The 16,124-nt window shown below is 48.4% G+C and overlaps 1 protein-coding gene across 1 annotated transcript in view; it reads left to right on the plus strand.

Annotated features, from left to right (window-relative positions):
• Nucleotides 1–15,315, plus strand: part of STX17 (syntaxin 17) — a 55,699-nt gene extending 40,384 nt beyond the window's left edge. The window contains exon 2 of the mRNA XM_078652256.1: nt 12,510–15,315. Within this exon, the coding sequence (XP_078508382.1) occupies nt 12,576–13,496 (921 nt within the window). The 5' untranslated portion in view covers nt 12,510–12,575 and the 3' untranslated portion in view covers nt 13,497–15,315. The remainder of the gene's footprint in view (nt 1–12,509) is intronic.
• Nucleotides 15,316–16,124: the final 809 nt, after the last annotated feature.

A 16,124-nucleotide genomic window follows, 5' to 3' on the forward strand; every position in this document is an offset into this window, starting at 1 on the left:
GGCCTGTTTCCTCAGCCACATTCAACTTTTCACCCAAAATTAATCTACATATTTAAATTAAAAGTCTAGTCCTAATATTTTATCCTAATAATTCATTTCTGACTATCTCTGTATTCATTACCCGACAATCTGCTATATAAATAAACAATTTACACAATCCTATACGTACTAAAGTACAAATACGATAATCGGGGGGCGTGTCCAAGATGGCGACGGAGTGAGACGTGTAGTGAAGTCCCTCCGGCGCCTTCCTGCCTGCGGCGACCCCCGCTGCCAGGGAGTACGATCCGGTTGCGGAGTTTGGGCCCCTGGAGGCGTAGCGACGCTGAATCGCGCGACATGGGCCGCAGTGGAGCGAGGCCGGAGATCCCCGGCCTCGAGTAAGAGAAGGGGCTGGGACTTTCGAGCTGAGGCGCGGCGTTTGGACGCCGGCGGAGAGACGTGAGTGGGGTGACCCCGGCCCGACTGGAGCTGTGCCCCCCCCTTCCCGGCGACTGCTGCGGGTGCCCCTCGGACCTTGGGGGCACTGCTGAGCGGATACGTGGGTGCCTGCGGGCCAGACGCTCGGCCTACAGAGAAGATCGGAGCGGCTGCCGCGCCGCGCCTCCCTCCGCCCTCGGTCGGTGAACCGAGCCCGCGCCTGGAGCCGCCTGGCTGTTGCAGGGTGCTGGGAATCATGAGGCCTGCTGGGGACGCGAAGAGCAAAGTCGTGCCGCCCCTTCCCTGCCCCCGGATGGCGGGCCGCTCAGCCGCGAGGAGCCGCCATTGAGGTGCACGAACCTGTGGCCGCGCGGTGAGCCTGCGGGACGACGGAGCATCCGCTCTGTGGCTGCAGTCCTGCGGAGGGCCCCTGGGGCCGAGGAGATTCTGTGGCTTGGGCCCCGGGACCCCTGCATACCGAGGAGCCTGAACTAGCGGGGGCTGGAGGTGGGCGGCCCGCGGGACTGGCGCCTGTGGCGGTTGGGGTGAGTGACAGCGGTGAACGGTGCCCCCGGTCCCCTGGGGAGTCTGGACTGCTTGGTGGCCCCCGTTGATTAACCGCACTCAGGTGGCTTGTCCCCCGGACTCTTTCTGGTGCCGCTCTGGGCCCGTTCTGACTTGGTGGCCTAGCGGCTCGAGTGGAGCCGGCGGTCGGCATAGGCACCCGGATGGTGTGGGCTGTGAGGGCGCCATATAGCCCGTGGAGAGCACGGTCCTTCCCAGGGGACCGCCGGACAGTACCTCTTGCCTCTGGGCCGGGACCTGGATAATCGCGATGCACCGTCCGGCCTGGGGTAATACGAGTGACGGACTGTGACCCCTCGCCCTGCGTGCCTCAGCGAGCAAAGGTGCCACGATGTCCTCCACGCAGCGTAAAGGGAAGCCTGGTAAAGATGGCCCTTCCAAGGGTTCTCCGCAGCCGTCGTCCCCTGGGCCCAGCGTCTCGCCTAAACCGACGGAGGACGAAGCCCCCGCCACCAAAGCCTTTATGGTGGAGCTCTTTGCCTCCATTAAGGAAGACATCTCGGAGCTCCGCTCTCAACTGGCTTCGGATCTCCATGAGGTGAGGAGAGATGTGGACGGTATCGGTGAGCGGGTAGCTACATTGGAAGATCATGACCTAAGTGTAGCGAACGATGTCCACCAATTGCAGCAAGATGTGATCCGGCTCACTGAGCAGAACTTGGATCTTCAAGCACATGCAGAGGACTTGGAGAATCGTTCCCGCCGGAACAACATTCGCATACGTTCAGTACCTTGGGACGGGGAATCAGGTGATCTACGGGGCTATGTGCTGGCACTCTTCTTGCAGATCCTGGATGATGAGGACCTACATGACATCAAGATGGACAGGGTCCACAGGGTCGGTCTACCTAGACGTGGAGGGGGTCCTCCACCCGACATCTTGGTCTGCAGTCACGATTTCCAGTTGAAGGAACGCATTCTCCGGAAGGCTCGTGAGCTCCCATCGTTGCAATTCCGCGACCACCACCCACAATTGTACCAGGACTTGGCGGCGTCGACACTTCAAAAGAGGCGTGAGTTTCGGCCTGTGACCACCTTTCTGTGGGAACATAACGTATCCTACTCCTGGGGCCACCCCTTCCGCATCATTTTTAGATAGCAAAATAGATTGGCACAGATCAGATCTCTTCAGGTGGCGAAGGACCTCCTGGGCATTTCTGACACGGCCCCCCCCTCAGAGAGTGGAAGCTCCCCATCGCGGAGAAGACGGCGGTCCTCCTCATGGCATAGAGTGGGACGGGAGTCGAAACAGAGAAGACCTGATCGTGCGACCAGTCTGCAGGAGAGGGGGGCAGCGGTGGCTTCTGTGGCCTCGGCCACGGTGGCGACATCCCAGCATGGCTCTGGGGAGGCGTGAGTCCTGACACGAGGGCCGCTTGGCGCCGGAGGGACACAGATCTGCAGGTACCGTGGGTAAATTTGTACTTTTTGGGAAGACACTCCGGTATGTGTCCTGCGGGGCGCTCCCTGTGGCGTCCCGTCTTCGCCCCCTGGAGGATTTCACAGACCTCTCTTTCCTGGAACAGTTCAGAACATTGTTCCTCCACGTTCTTCTTTCTCTCTGTTGTTCTATTGCTTTTGGGGTTGCACTGGGGTTCCTTTAGGGGGGGGGTGGTGGTATTCCAGGGAGTTGTAGGGGATATGGGGAGGGGGGGGACTTGGGGGGGGGGGGGGCAGTGGTGGTGGCGGGAATGTATGGTTGGCTGTGTATTTTGTGCTAGGGTGTGTGAATGTTGTATCTGCGGATGGTGTGAGTGTGGCCTCAAGGGCGCCAGGCTTGTGCTCTTTGACTGCGGGGAGCTGGGAGGGGTATCTGGACGGCTGTGCTGCATTACCGGTGGTTACCAATGGTGGATGCGATGAGGAGGGGAGGGGGGTGCGGTTGTAGCCGGTATGGGTCTGTTATTTAATGATGCCTCTTAGTATTGGGACGTGGAACGTCAAGGGTCTGAATTCACAGCAAAAACGCCAGAAGGTGTGGAAGTATGTGCTTGATCACCAGCTTGATATCGTTGGTCTCCAGGAGACCCACTTGGCGCGTAGGGATGAGCTGCGCCTCCGGCACAAACCTTTCCCCCTCATATAGAGGTCGTCTGCCTCTACGAAACATCGGGGGGTAGCTCTTCTCTTTCGTGCGGCCCTGCACTTTCAGCCTATGGATGTACGCAGTGATAAGGAAGGCCGTTGGCTGATGGTGAAGGGCCTAGTCCATGGTAGATTGAGCACCTTTGTAGTGGTGTATGCCCCCAATACGGGTCAGAATAGCTTTCTCCAGGGCCTGTTGCGGAGGGTGGGAGACTTTGCTGAGGGACACTTGTTCCTGTTGGGGGACTTTAATCTACGTTGGAGTAGAGAGATAGATAGCTCTGGTGCTCAAAGGGCGGATGCAGGTTTGTTCTCGGTGGAGACGCAACGGCTTATTGGTGAGATGGGCTTACTCGATGGTTGGCGTTCCATGCACCCCATGTCCCGTGACTACACCTTTTTCTCCCATGTCCACCACTCCTACTCCCGCCTGGACCACATTTTTATAAGTCAAGCCCTTAGGGGAGATGTCCTCGACTCTAGTATATTCCTGCTATCAGTCTCTGACCATAGCCTACTTGTGCTCGGACTGCGCTGGTCCCCAGCAGGTGACGGACTAGGAAAATGGTATTTCCCGGCTTCAGTAGTCAGGGACGACACCTCAAGCAAGGAGTTACGAAAGGCTATTAGGGACTTTTTTGCTCTTAATCCTGTGTCCGATACGTCAATATCCACCACCTGGGACGCCTTCAAGGCGTCGATTAGGGGCACCTGCCTAGCTCTTAATGCTAACCTCAATAAGTTGCGACGGAAGGAGCGAGAGGAATTGGAGTCGGAACTTGCAGCCCTTGAGCAGGCCCACAAATTAAATCCTTCTAGACTGACCCTTCGCCCCTTGACGGTGGTTAGGGGGAAATTGAGAGCCCACTACAACAATAGGGCGGAGTTCACCTTGTTGCGACTGCGGCGCCTTTCGTACTCCCACGGGAATAAGGTGGGGAGGCACCTGGCTCGCCAACTTCGGGACAAAAGGGAGCGGGATTATATAGGAGGGATTCAAGACTCGACGGGTGAGCTGCAGCACCGTGATGAGGCTAAGGCTGCTTGCTCTCTTTGGCCGCTTCTATGCGGACCTCTATGCGGGAGAGGCACTCGATTCCGATGATCAGCGGGAATACCTACAGGGCCTGCCCATACCGCAGGTCTCTAAAGAATGGAACGAGCTACTAGTTGCCCCATTCACTAGCAGCGAGGCGCTTGATGCCATTAAAAACCTGAAGCTCCATAAGGCCCCGGGACCGGATGGCTACACCGCTCTCTTTTACAAGACGTATGCCACTGAAGTGTGCGACTTCCTGGCCTCTCTTTATAATGACATGTCTGAATCCGGCACAACAACCAGCTCGCTCGCTGAGGCCGTGATTTCCATTATACCTAAACCCGGGAAGGACCCCTCTCAGTGCTCTTCGTACCGCCCGATAGCCCTCCTCAATATTGACGCCAAACTATACTCCTCGATCATTGCGAACAGGCTTCAAGATCTGATGCCGGCACTCATACATCCGGATCAATCTGTATTTATTAAGGGGCGTCGGACCCATGATAATACAAGGCGGGTTGTCCATTTGATAGAAAAAGCTAACAGGTTCCGGATACCGGAGGTGCTAGTGGGCCTTGATGCTGAAAAAGCTTTCGACCGTGTGCACTGGGGCTTTCTATTCCACACTCTAGCTGCCTTTGGCTTCTCGGACAAATTCATCTCGATGGTGCGGGCGAACTACTGCAGCCCCCGCTCTAGAGTGGCTGTAAACGGCCATATGACTGCATTTTTCTCACATTCCCGCGGCACCAGACAGGGCTATCCTCTCTCCCCCCTGCTCTTTGTCCTGAGCATTGAACCGTTGGCTCTGGCGGTGCGGGAGCACAAGGGGATACGGGGTCTTCCCTTTACCGGAGAGCAGCACAAAATTACCCTCTTTGCGGATGATGTCCTGCTCTCTATTGCGGACCCGGCACGCTCTCTACCACATGTCCGAGAGGTATTAGTGCGCTTTGAGGAGATGGCCGGCTTCAAGGTCAATTATGACAAATCCTATGTGTTAAACCTCACGGTCTCACCTGCAGAGGTGGAGCAAGTGCGACCTCTTACCCCGTTGGCTTGGGCCTCCAGCTCCATCGTGTATCTGGGGGTGCACTTGACGCCCACGATTGGAAAATTGTATTCGGCAAACTTCCCTCCGCTGTTGGCACAGACCCGGGCGGACTTGGATCGGTGAAAGCCCAAATACCTATCATGGTTGGGCAGAATTCACACCATAAAGATGGTCCTCCTCCCCAAATACCTTTACCTCTTTCAGGCGCTCCCTATCCCTATGGATATAGACTTCTTTCGACGCCTTAAAACTCAAATGCTCCGGTTTGTCTGGCAAGGGGGTCGAGCGCGATTCTCCTTCACAGTTTTGCGACGGCCACGGGAGGACGGAGGTGTGGGTCTCCCCGATATGCATCTGTATTACAAAGCAGCACAATTACGAGTACTGGTGGAATGGTCCCAACAAACCTCGGAGAAACACTGGTTACACATGGACAGGAGTGTCGCAGGTAGATCAATCTGGGACCTGGCCTGGAAACCCAAGAAAGACAGGCCCCAAAATGCTTACATTAGTACTCCCACCAGTACCACTCTGAAGGTCTGGGATACGTTGGCCACTGATGACCGTTGGACCACATTTCCATCTCCGTTCACGCCTATACACTTTAATCCGGCATTTCTGCCGGCACTACAGGAGGGCCCCTTCCGGGTATGGAGGGAGGGGGGTTGTAGGGCTTTAACCCACCTATTTCACGGCTCCGCTTTCCTTTGATAACTGTATGAGGGACTATGGTGTCCCGCCGTCGGAACGATTCCACCATGTCCAGCTGCTCCATTGGGCCATGTCTCCTGAGGTCCTCGATGCGGCTACGCGACCTCCCTCACCCTTTGAGGCCTTTATCCTCCGGACCTCTGCCATGAAAGGTGTAATTTCCTTCCTTTACCGGCTTCTACTTGCTTCAGCGGTGTCGCCTCGTCCCCGCTACATGGGGCAATGGGAGGAGCTTCTGGGGCAGGACATTTCAGACAAGGAATGGTCAGCCTTGTGGCGCGATATTGCAACGCACAATCACTCATTGGACCTGAGAGAGGCCCACCTTAAGACGCTCATGGACTGGTACTTGTACCCGGCCAGACTCCATCGTATATTCCCGGCTACTTCCGACAGATGCTGGAGGGGCTGTGGTCTGCTGGGGGATTTCCGCCATATTTGGTGGGACTGCCCAATTATTCGCCCGTACTGGGAAGAGATCCTCTCCCATATTAAGGAGATCCTTGGTTATCCGGCGGCGGACTCTATGGCTTATGTAATACTGGGCCTCCGAGATCCTGCCCTTGAGCGTCAAACGCGTGCGGACAAACAGATTTTGTGGCTCTGTCTTGGAACTGCCAAGCTTACTCTGGCCGCCGCCTGGAAAAAAACGGAGGCTCCGGCGATCTCCTTATGGCACGCAAAGCTATGGAAACTGCTTAGCATGGAACGGGTGGCGGACATCTTCCTAGGCAACTTCAAAAACTTTCAGTACCGCTGGGGTCCCTTGGTTCGCTTCCTCTCCAAAGGCCTTCCATCTGCAGTTTGCCCATCCTCCATACGAGCACTTCACCTATTTCAGGTTTAATGAAGGGGTCACATGAATGACTGAGGAGTGTTGCGGTCACCACCACTGGCGGCGGAGGGAGGGGAGGGGGAGATGGGGGGGAGGGATACTGTGTTTTGTTATTTGTTAGTTTGAGGCACCCATGTAGATACTTAAGGCCTTTCAGATCCGGACACGATACCATCTGAGCATAAGCGGCTATGCCGCCTCTTGCTGAGCTTCCATTTGGATGGACTTTTAGTACTATGCTCACGCCGAGACTGTTTCTTTGCCCTATGGCATTGCCCTGCTGCTATGTCCGGTTGCGGTTCGCTATTGCTTATCACCATTGCATAGTGCCTGGTTTCTGCCCCTGTGTGGGATGATGTGCGGGATTGTCGCTGTTTTTTCTTTGTCCTTTCTGATAACTCAAAATAAAACATTTATTTAAAAAAAAAACGATAATCATTCACAATCAATATAGAAACGTAAAATCCACATACTTTGTCACAAATACACAAAAGGAATACAAAAATATACTCATCTGATGAGAAGCAGCAAACTAAAGCGGATGATATTGGAACGGGTTTTATGTACTTAGTGGATGGTCTACTGTTCTTGGACTTCATGTTCTATTTGAAGCTATTAAGTACTGCTCAGAAGTGGTGAATAAAAGGTTATGCATAATGCGAGCCTCCTGTCTTGACAAAAAATCTAGACTGATCATAGGAATTTACACTGTATATGGAACTTTCACTATAAAAATAAGCTAGACGCACATTTTTCTTTTCACATATTGACTTGACTACAATTTATGTTCCTTGTTCATATAATCTGTTGACAGATGCCCTGTCTTATCATTGTCCTGAGTCATCACTAATTCAAGATCAACTGATTTATGCTTTCAGGTTGTGTGTTTGGAATTATTCAGTCGTTCTTGGCAAAAATTAAAGGGGCTCAAGATTAGTTTGATCTTAAGGAGCTTGAAGAATCTCAAGTCATGATTCCCTTGCAAGACATAATAATTTGACTTTGAGCCAGCAAGCTACATTCACCCATATGAAGAAATGTGTTGTCTTACCCATCTGTACTCACAGCAGTTCTTTACATTGGAAACCTTTTGTACAACTGTAACCTTTACTTGTAGCTCAATTACTAAGCCATACAATATCCACTGGTGTTATCACTGATTTTCCCACCTTCAGAAGGATATGGAGTCATTTATGAGAACTGCATGACTTAGTCAAAAATGACTCCTTTTCTCCTCTATCCCAATTGCCAATAGTTGAAGAGATGGCTCTGTATTTTTACAGGCAGGTTTTTACCTTCATATGTTTCCACACACTATGACACAGGAACTCCATATCTATCTTGTTTTGGAAGGCTTGTGTAAGGCCCCAAGAATTAAACAAGCCATTTTTTCAGGTTACCTCCCTTGGACCAATGAGCAAACATAGCAAACTATTTGGAAAATATCTTTTTTTGATAGTATAATGTCTTCCAGGATGAGCAGGCCTCTCATCTACCATTAGCTCGATTTATCTTACAATGACACACTTCATAACTTCACCAAAGATTTTACCCTTTTAGAAAGTTTTCATCCAATGATGTGTCCTTCTTCATCTCATGTTGACCCTCTAATTCCAGCTGCTCCTGATCATGTGAAACAGATATAGGAATCAAGACAACTAGGGGTCCATTAGGATGTCGGGCGGATTGCCTCCGCCAGGGTGGCGGTGGCCACCGCCACCCTGGCGGAGGCAATCCGCCCGACAACCACTCTCGGTTTCCCCTCCGCCAGATTAGGATGGCGGAGGGGACAGCGGCGGACGGAAAGACCGTCCGCCGCTTAACGATTGCGGCGTTAATAGATTAATATGGTGGCGGTGTCCAATGGACACCGCCAGCCATATTACGATGGCACAATGTAGGGGCCTTTCCGCAATGCTGCCAAGGAAAGGCAGGCGGAGATTGCTGCGGGGGCCCCCTGCAGGGCCCCCAGGTTGCCGCTACTGTCGGGGGGCACATGGGGGGTACCTATGGTACCCCCCCACATTTACATATGCAAAGCGGCAGGCACCGCGCGGTGCCTGCCGCTTTGCATATGTAAATGCGTCTACTTATGTTTTACATTGTGGCAGGCGGTGCAGAGAGCACCGCTAGCCACAATGTAAAACATATAGGATGTGCCCGCCACTGTGGCGGGCACATCCTAATACCCCCAACGGGACCCCCGCCCTTATGGCGGGCGGTCCCGATCTCCGTTGTCCGCCCGCCATCCTAATGGACCCCCTAGTCTCTGTCAGTCTACATCATTCAAAGCCCACGGAAAAAGAATGCACTGTCAGGATCTTGGGAAGCATTGGTGTCCTTGCAGCCATTCTGAGGGATTTCCACTGGCAGTGAACCTCTCTTCATGCGGGACCAGTATGTCTTCGGAAGAACAAATATGGTCATACAGAGTCAGAGATGCTCAGTGGATGAAGGGCAGAATGTCAGGCATTCAATCATTAACCATATAGAAGGGAAAACTATTTTCTGTGTAGGTGGGTATGGATTATTTATTCCTTCCTAACAAGAATGGCCATATTTCCCATTTGTACTGCCAGAGCCAAAGATGTTGGTCCAGCATTGTGCTTAGACGTCCATTCTGGTTCAATATTTAAGCCCAACTTGGTGTCTGTGAACACTGAATTCTGCGACCCGTTACAGTCTCAGGACCTTTTTCCTGCAAGATATCCATTCAGGCTTTTAGCACTACATAGAACTTTCTTGTGAGCTTCAACCATGTCATAACTTACCACTATACCTTAACAGAGGCACACAATTCCTTACAAATGACCTCTTCGTATCAGAGCAAACACAAGGAAATAATGGACGGAGCGCTGAAACATTTCAGACTCTCACCCCGTGTCAAAGATCTGGGTTGAATCCAATATCGTTCTTTAGCTCACTTGGCCACCCCAGTCCAGACCCAGCCATGTGCAAATCAGTCTTGGCCCTGTGCCTCATTGGAACAGTCCAGCCCGAACTGCCAGACCAGGTCGTCCCTGGACCGGCAACAAGCATCCTGTGACTAGGGTCTGAACTTGGGTGACAGAGTGTACTAAAGAACTATGATGGGTTCAACCCAGATCTGTGACTGGGGGTGAGTGTCCTAAACATTTCATCTCTCTATCCATCATCTCCTTACGTTTGCTATATTCTCATCAGATACTTCTTTCTGACAAGCTGCTTCTGTAATACAAAAGCTTTGAAAAAGTCAAAGTGACAAAACATGCGTTGGCTGTACTTTCATCTACCAAAGGGGCCTTCGACAACTATTGTACCAACATCTGACTGTCTTCTCTGACATTGATGAGCCTGTCATCGAAAGGCTTTTTTGTATATGTGTCTGTATCAAACGATAACAGTTGCGGTAAAAGTTAAAATTTGTGGTGTTTGTAAACACAATAAGAAAACAAGTGCCATATCTAAACACCGTAACACATTGGACCCTTACTCCACTTCATCCAATATAGACTGTTCGTTTTATACATAATACAACTACTGTTTATACTTATTCATTTGGTGTGCTCCAGACTATTTCGTAATCTTTAAAGACCCAAGTCTGTGAAGAATAAGGATCCCCCTTGGAATGCTTGTCACAATCCTTACACGGTTTAACTGAGGTGTTTGAAAGCTGGGTGGAGGGGGGGAGGCAGGCGATATCGCACCAGCGATAAGGCTGGAATAAATATTGGAAAGGAGTATCTCAAGTACCCTCACAGCAGTTTTCCCCATTGACTGCCACACATCATTATTTGAGCTTTTTTCATTCATTCTTGTAACACCAGGGTATTTCCCTTGTGCTTTAGCCCTATGTGGCTTTGCCATTCCATTTTTGTCTTTTTTTCGCTCTGACGCCTTCGCATCTCCGTTCTGATGAAGGGGAATCTTGATTGAGGCTGCTTGCTGGAGCATAATCAGCTTTGTAATATCTCGAGGACACGTGTCTGATTTACTTTTATGTTCTGTTTTTTAGCTTTACACCCAAGACAGGAAGTATAGCATATTAGCCTTCCTGGCTTAAGGTAACATTTTAAACACCCCATATATTCCAACAAGCCACTCTGTCACTGTTCTTAATGACTCATTGTAGACGAGATGTTTTGAGAGACACATCACCATTAGCTCCTTACACAGAATTCTTCTAACCTTTGTGTTTGAAATTTCTGCATAGTACTTGTCACTTTTTTCCACCTTCTTCGTGAATATCGTACTCCACACCAGCCTTTGCAACAGAATGTTTAATTTGATTTGCGTGTTATTTGTATGTTATGGATAGCCTAGAACAGGGCTCCCCAACCAATAGCTCGTGAGCTACTGTAGCTCTCCAGCTACCTATGATAGCTCACCTGTGTGCAGCCCAGCTTATTAAATTGGAATGCTTGTTTGAATTAATATACACATAACAAAATTGAGATTTTACAACACTAATAATATTAGTAGCTCTCAATGCGTTTCATTGAACATAAGTAGCTCTCAGTACAGAAAAGGTTGGAGACCGCTGACCTAGAACCTGTAGTTTCTGTCTGTTGAGCAGATGGCTAAGTGTCCAATATCCGCCTCAAAGGAGCTGCCATCTTCACAATAGCATCCAAAGATATGCATGATCGTTAGTTGCTTCATTCTTCTATTCATTATGCGTTTTCACATAGGTAAAGTTCATATCTCAAAATGTGAAAACAGCACAAATAGTGAGGGTATATAAATATTAATAAATTCCAGACTCTGACTGAATAAGCCCCAAATAATTGAGCACTTGACAAATCCTTGTCTTGTTCCTGCTTTATTAAAGCCACACTCATTCCCTGTGAGAGCCTGTTTTCTTCATTACAGAATGTGATGGTATGGATAACACCTGCAAGATTCTCACACTTCTTGAGAAGGGCTTGAAGTTGCCATGGGAGGAGAAAGTATAGTGGCCATGTTGGTTTTGCTTCAGTCGTTTGGGAGTTCTAATAATTCCTTTTAGATCCTTCCTAGCAGCACACAGTGCACTGCTTATACTCGTAATGCAAGAGAGGAGTGGAGGATGGTATTATTTTCCCTGGGTTGTGAGATCTTTCAATCAGACCAGCAGGATCTTGTGAAGTAAAGCGTGGTGCTGCCAAATTATGGTTAATTTACATGGCAGAGACATAATTCCTGCAACGAGGGATCACTTAATATAAATTGCCATCTCTTGTTCTATACAGCCACAGGTGAGTGGAATTAAATCATTTTTCAGACATTGAGGGGCGAGGACGCCCCCACACACACAAGTAAGAAAATCAGGGTTCAAATTGCTTTATAAACCATATATATTTACATATATTAAAAAGTTGTAGACTAGATCAGGAAACAAAGTGGGAATTAGTACTGCCTAAAAAGAGGGAGCCTTGCTCAAAACAGGTGGGTTTCAATTGGCAACTATGCTGAGGGTTGGGTTGTTACTCTTTCAGGGAAATTGGGGGTATTTATTTTCCTGTCAGGGAGAGTTGAGGGCATTGCTTTTCCTCCCATGGATGGTTAAGACATACCTTTTCCTCTCTGGAAGGCTGTTTTGTTTTCTTTCTTATTCCATGTAGGCTTGAGGTATTTCTGTTTCTTTCATAGATTTATTATTTGTATTGCTTCTGTGAGGTGTTTGGTGTTGATGAAGGCGTTGCTGTTCCTCAAAGACCAAACCTTTTCTTACTGATCATTATACTGATATGGTAACTATAACTATAAATACTTGCTTGTTGTTGCCTCACATGCCTATACATATCTATCCTTTTCTGTAGGTGGCGGGTTCCAGAGCAAAAGAGCTACTTTACAGAATCCAGTGAGCATCAATTTATGCTGGAAATATGTATGAGACTCATGAGAAGCTCCCCTTGCGCCGCTTGCAGCCTTCCATCCAGAAATTCATCAAGGTGGCTATCCCAACTGACCTTGAGAGGCTGCACAAACACCAGATCAACATTGAGAAGTACCAGCGCTGCAAGTTGTGGGCCAGACTGCATAAGGAGCATATCAATGCTGGGCGGACTGTACAGCAGTTGCGAGCTAACATCCGTGAGATGGAGAAAGTATGCATCCGGGTTCGCGAGGAGGACTCCGAAGCCTTGTTGAGAATGATCAGCCCTGTCAGGGAAAATGCTGCAGATGCCACAAGCCAGTTTCTGCAGATACATTCTGAGTCTTCCGAAGAGTTGAGAAGACAGCATTCCTTGTTAAAGGTTCCTCTCAATAGGTCATCTACTACAGAACCATTTTGTGAGGCTGAGGGAATGACCGAAAGCCAAATAGAGGTACAGATGTTTTCACCTCTTCCTCCGATCCCAGATGATCAGAATGCTGCTGAGTCGTGGCAGACATTAGAAAGTGACCTGATGGACCTGAGTAAGCTGGTCACCGAGTTCTCAGAGATGGTCCATTTGCAGCAGGAGAAGATTGACACTATAGAGGAAAACGTCAACATGGCTGCAGTGGACGTAGAGGAGGGAACTAAAATCCTGGGAAAGACTGCCAAGCTGAAGGTGGCGGCATTGCCCATTGCAGGAGCTCTCCTTGGAGGTGTGATTGGGGGTCCTTTAGGGCTACTTGCAGGCCTTAAAGTGGGCGGCATTGCAGCTGCACTGGGAGGTGGGATTTTGGGATTTACCGGCGGCAAACTGATACAGAAAAAGAAGGAAACTATGATTCAGAAAGAACTTTCTGCCAGCTGCCCTGAGTTTAACAACAAAGGAGAGGAGCAGTGTTGTAAACACAGTGAATCAGAACATTAAATTCTTAAAATTGAGAAATGCTGCATGGTTCATGACCAGCCAGTTACATAAGCCTCCAAAAATGCTGCTGATCCCAATGAGACCATAGCACAGCCTGAAAAGTGGATTAATTGAATTATTTCCACTAAGCCATTGGGTTTGGTGTCCTAATTCAATTCCGACAAAGGTTAATCCCTGATGATATATCCTTTGGTATTGTCTCCAGATTCTCCAATCAGCCGAACAAGAGTGCCTTTGACTACTTTATCAGTGAAATATTCTGACACTGATAATGAAAAGTTCAAAAAAAGATTAATTTCTTCGCAGCTCACAAAGTCACGACTACTAAACACTACAGCTTAGAACTACTTGCTTTCTTTTGAATGAAATCCCAGAAGGTGCATTGAAGTGTTGTTATTTATTCACCAGAAAGTGCGCTGGCAACTGTATTGATGTGGCCTGCCTTGAAAGAGCATTTGTAGCTCCTACACATTTAAAATCCTCCCCTCTTGCTGTGAATCTCAACCATTCGAGCATCCCCTCAATGTCTCGCTTTCTGAGCAGTGAAGACTTCAAGGCTCTTTTGAGGAAGGGCAGTCTTTCACTGAGGGTATCCCAAGTAATGTTGTAGTAAAAGGGAACATCACTATTTCTTGGACAGCAGGTTCTGCACAATGAATACTGGATGTCCTTGTATAGCTCGTCTTTTGTTTACATACTCCGTGCTTCCCCTTCCTCAATCCTCTATAGCTGTGTTCTTAAGGATTCAACACAGTAGATTCTACAAGAGATCCCTTTTGTTTCATATGGTCTCCCATCTTATAAAATCAAGTTCGCTTGGGACTTTTGTTTGTGCTACTCTCTGTAAACACCACCCTGTTATTGCTCACTAATCTCTTACCTGTGGGCTTGTGGGGACCACAGTGAATGTATGCGTTAAATATAATATCAAAGGGAAACAGTTTGCTAGACTGTGCCCACCAATAATAGAAGAAAAGATTCTACACGTCATTGGAGCGACCACTCATTAGGCAAAAGCTGCACTGCACTGGCTTTACAACAAGAGCTTGGCTTTTGAAGCTGCGGTCTAGCTGGGCCCCAATTACAAGTTGGACGGTACTGGCTTACTTTGATTTTGAAATTTACATTACTGTGTGGGAACACCTTGCCGGTGCTGTGTAATTATGAGTTAGAACCTATGTATTGGGAATTAACCATGTGGGACCTCATTTATTAGTCATAAAATCACATACAATTCTCAGTTCCATGGGGTTTAATGCAAACATCGATCACCTGTTCTGAGCAGGCGGTAAATATATGATACAGCCTTCGTGTGGGTAGGGCAGAGAGACGGTGGGGTGGGTAGTAGAGGTGTGAAGGGGAAGTTATTTTCTGGCAGTGGAGAGCATTGTATGCTCCTCTCTTGTCAAAAACACATGGGGAAGCAAAGAATCATGCAATTTTGTGGGAAGAATTACGGTCTGGTAAAATAGGGTCTCCATAGGTTAGAGTCGAAATAATTGAATATATTTGTAAAACTTTCTATAGTCCCTGGAAACTTTGATGAGTACTACCTCTGTTCTCTTCTGAAAATGTTAAATCGTCTTGAACCAAATGAATACGGTTGAACCATAAATTATGAACAACATTCTTGCAAGTGACAGGCTTTTTATTAAAAAGATCTTTTGTGCCAAACTAGTACATGTTCAAGGTGGTACTGCATTTTCTGCTTGAAATTTGTTAGCAGTATTCCATGAATCATAAAAGGTTTACAAGTGCTTTGAATTATTTGTATGAACGTTGTCATTTATGTTGTATTAAAGTATAATTTTCCAATGTTGACAAGTCTCCCCTAATTAAAATGTTGAAGGACATGAGGCGAGGTGGGTATTTCAGCCAGAATTTGAGTTGCTCTGCGTATACCACCTTCGGGATCTTGTTTGATTATGAGAAGACCAAGGCATGTCTAACTATTTGCTCCCCTTCAATATACGTTAATTTTTGTTTGAGCTCCTACGTTGAACCTCTTATGTATGTCTTCCAATGAAATCTCCTCACCATCTTGAATTCTTTAAAGAGGGCGCTGGTCAGGCCTGTCCTATATCCAAGCCAGTGTATGGTTTTATTTCTTATGGCAGACCAGATTTCATTTTCAACTGGTGCAAATGGCGGTATGTTAGCTAGGATGACAGTGTATGGGGTAACAGCTGGTGGCAAATTTAGGGTATGAGGGATACATGCGTCCTCTGCGGTGTTACTATTTATGAGAGTCGTTCTTCTAATTCTTTCGCCCACCCTTCCTTCGACTGCAGAGTTACCCGTCCTTCCTAAATCATTTTTCCTGTGTACGTCTCTCTCACTTGGGATGGTATTTTTTGTATTTGCAGTTGTATCAGAATGAAAACCTGGCCCCTTCCTCTTTTCACTACCCCCAGTTAGTCCCTTTACTATAGAGAGAGCTGCTTTTGGCGTTGAATTCTCAAACTAAGTAGTGATACTAGGGGATTTGTTGTATTGCATACTCCCATCTTGAACAACCATTTTCTGGGCTGCAAGAACTTTCTCTATTCCTGCTTCTATTTTTTCCAGCTTCTATTTTTTCCAGCCAACCAGTGAAAGTGCTGATAGACTGTGTAACAAGCTCCGTTA

This window comes from Lissotriton helveticus, chromosome 7, assembly GCF_964261635.1.
Source record: "Lissotriton helveticus chromosome 7, aLisHel1.1, whole genome shotgun sequence".
Classification (NCBI taxonomy): Eukaryota; Metazoa; Chordata; class Amphibia; order Caudata; family Salamandridae; genus Lissotriton; species Lissotriton helveticus.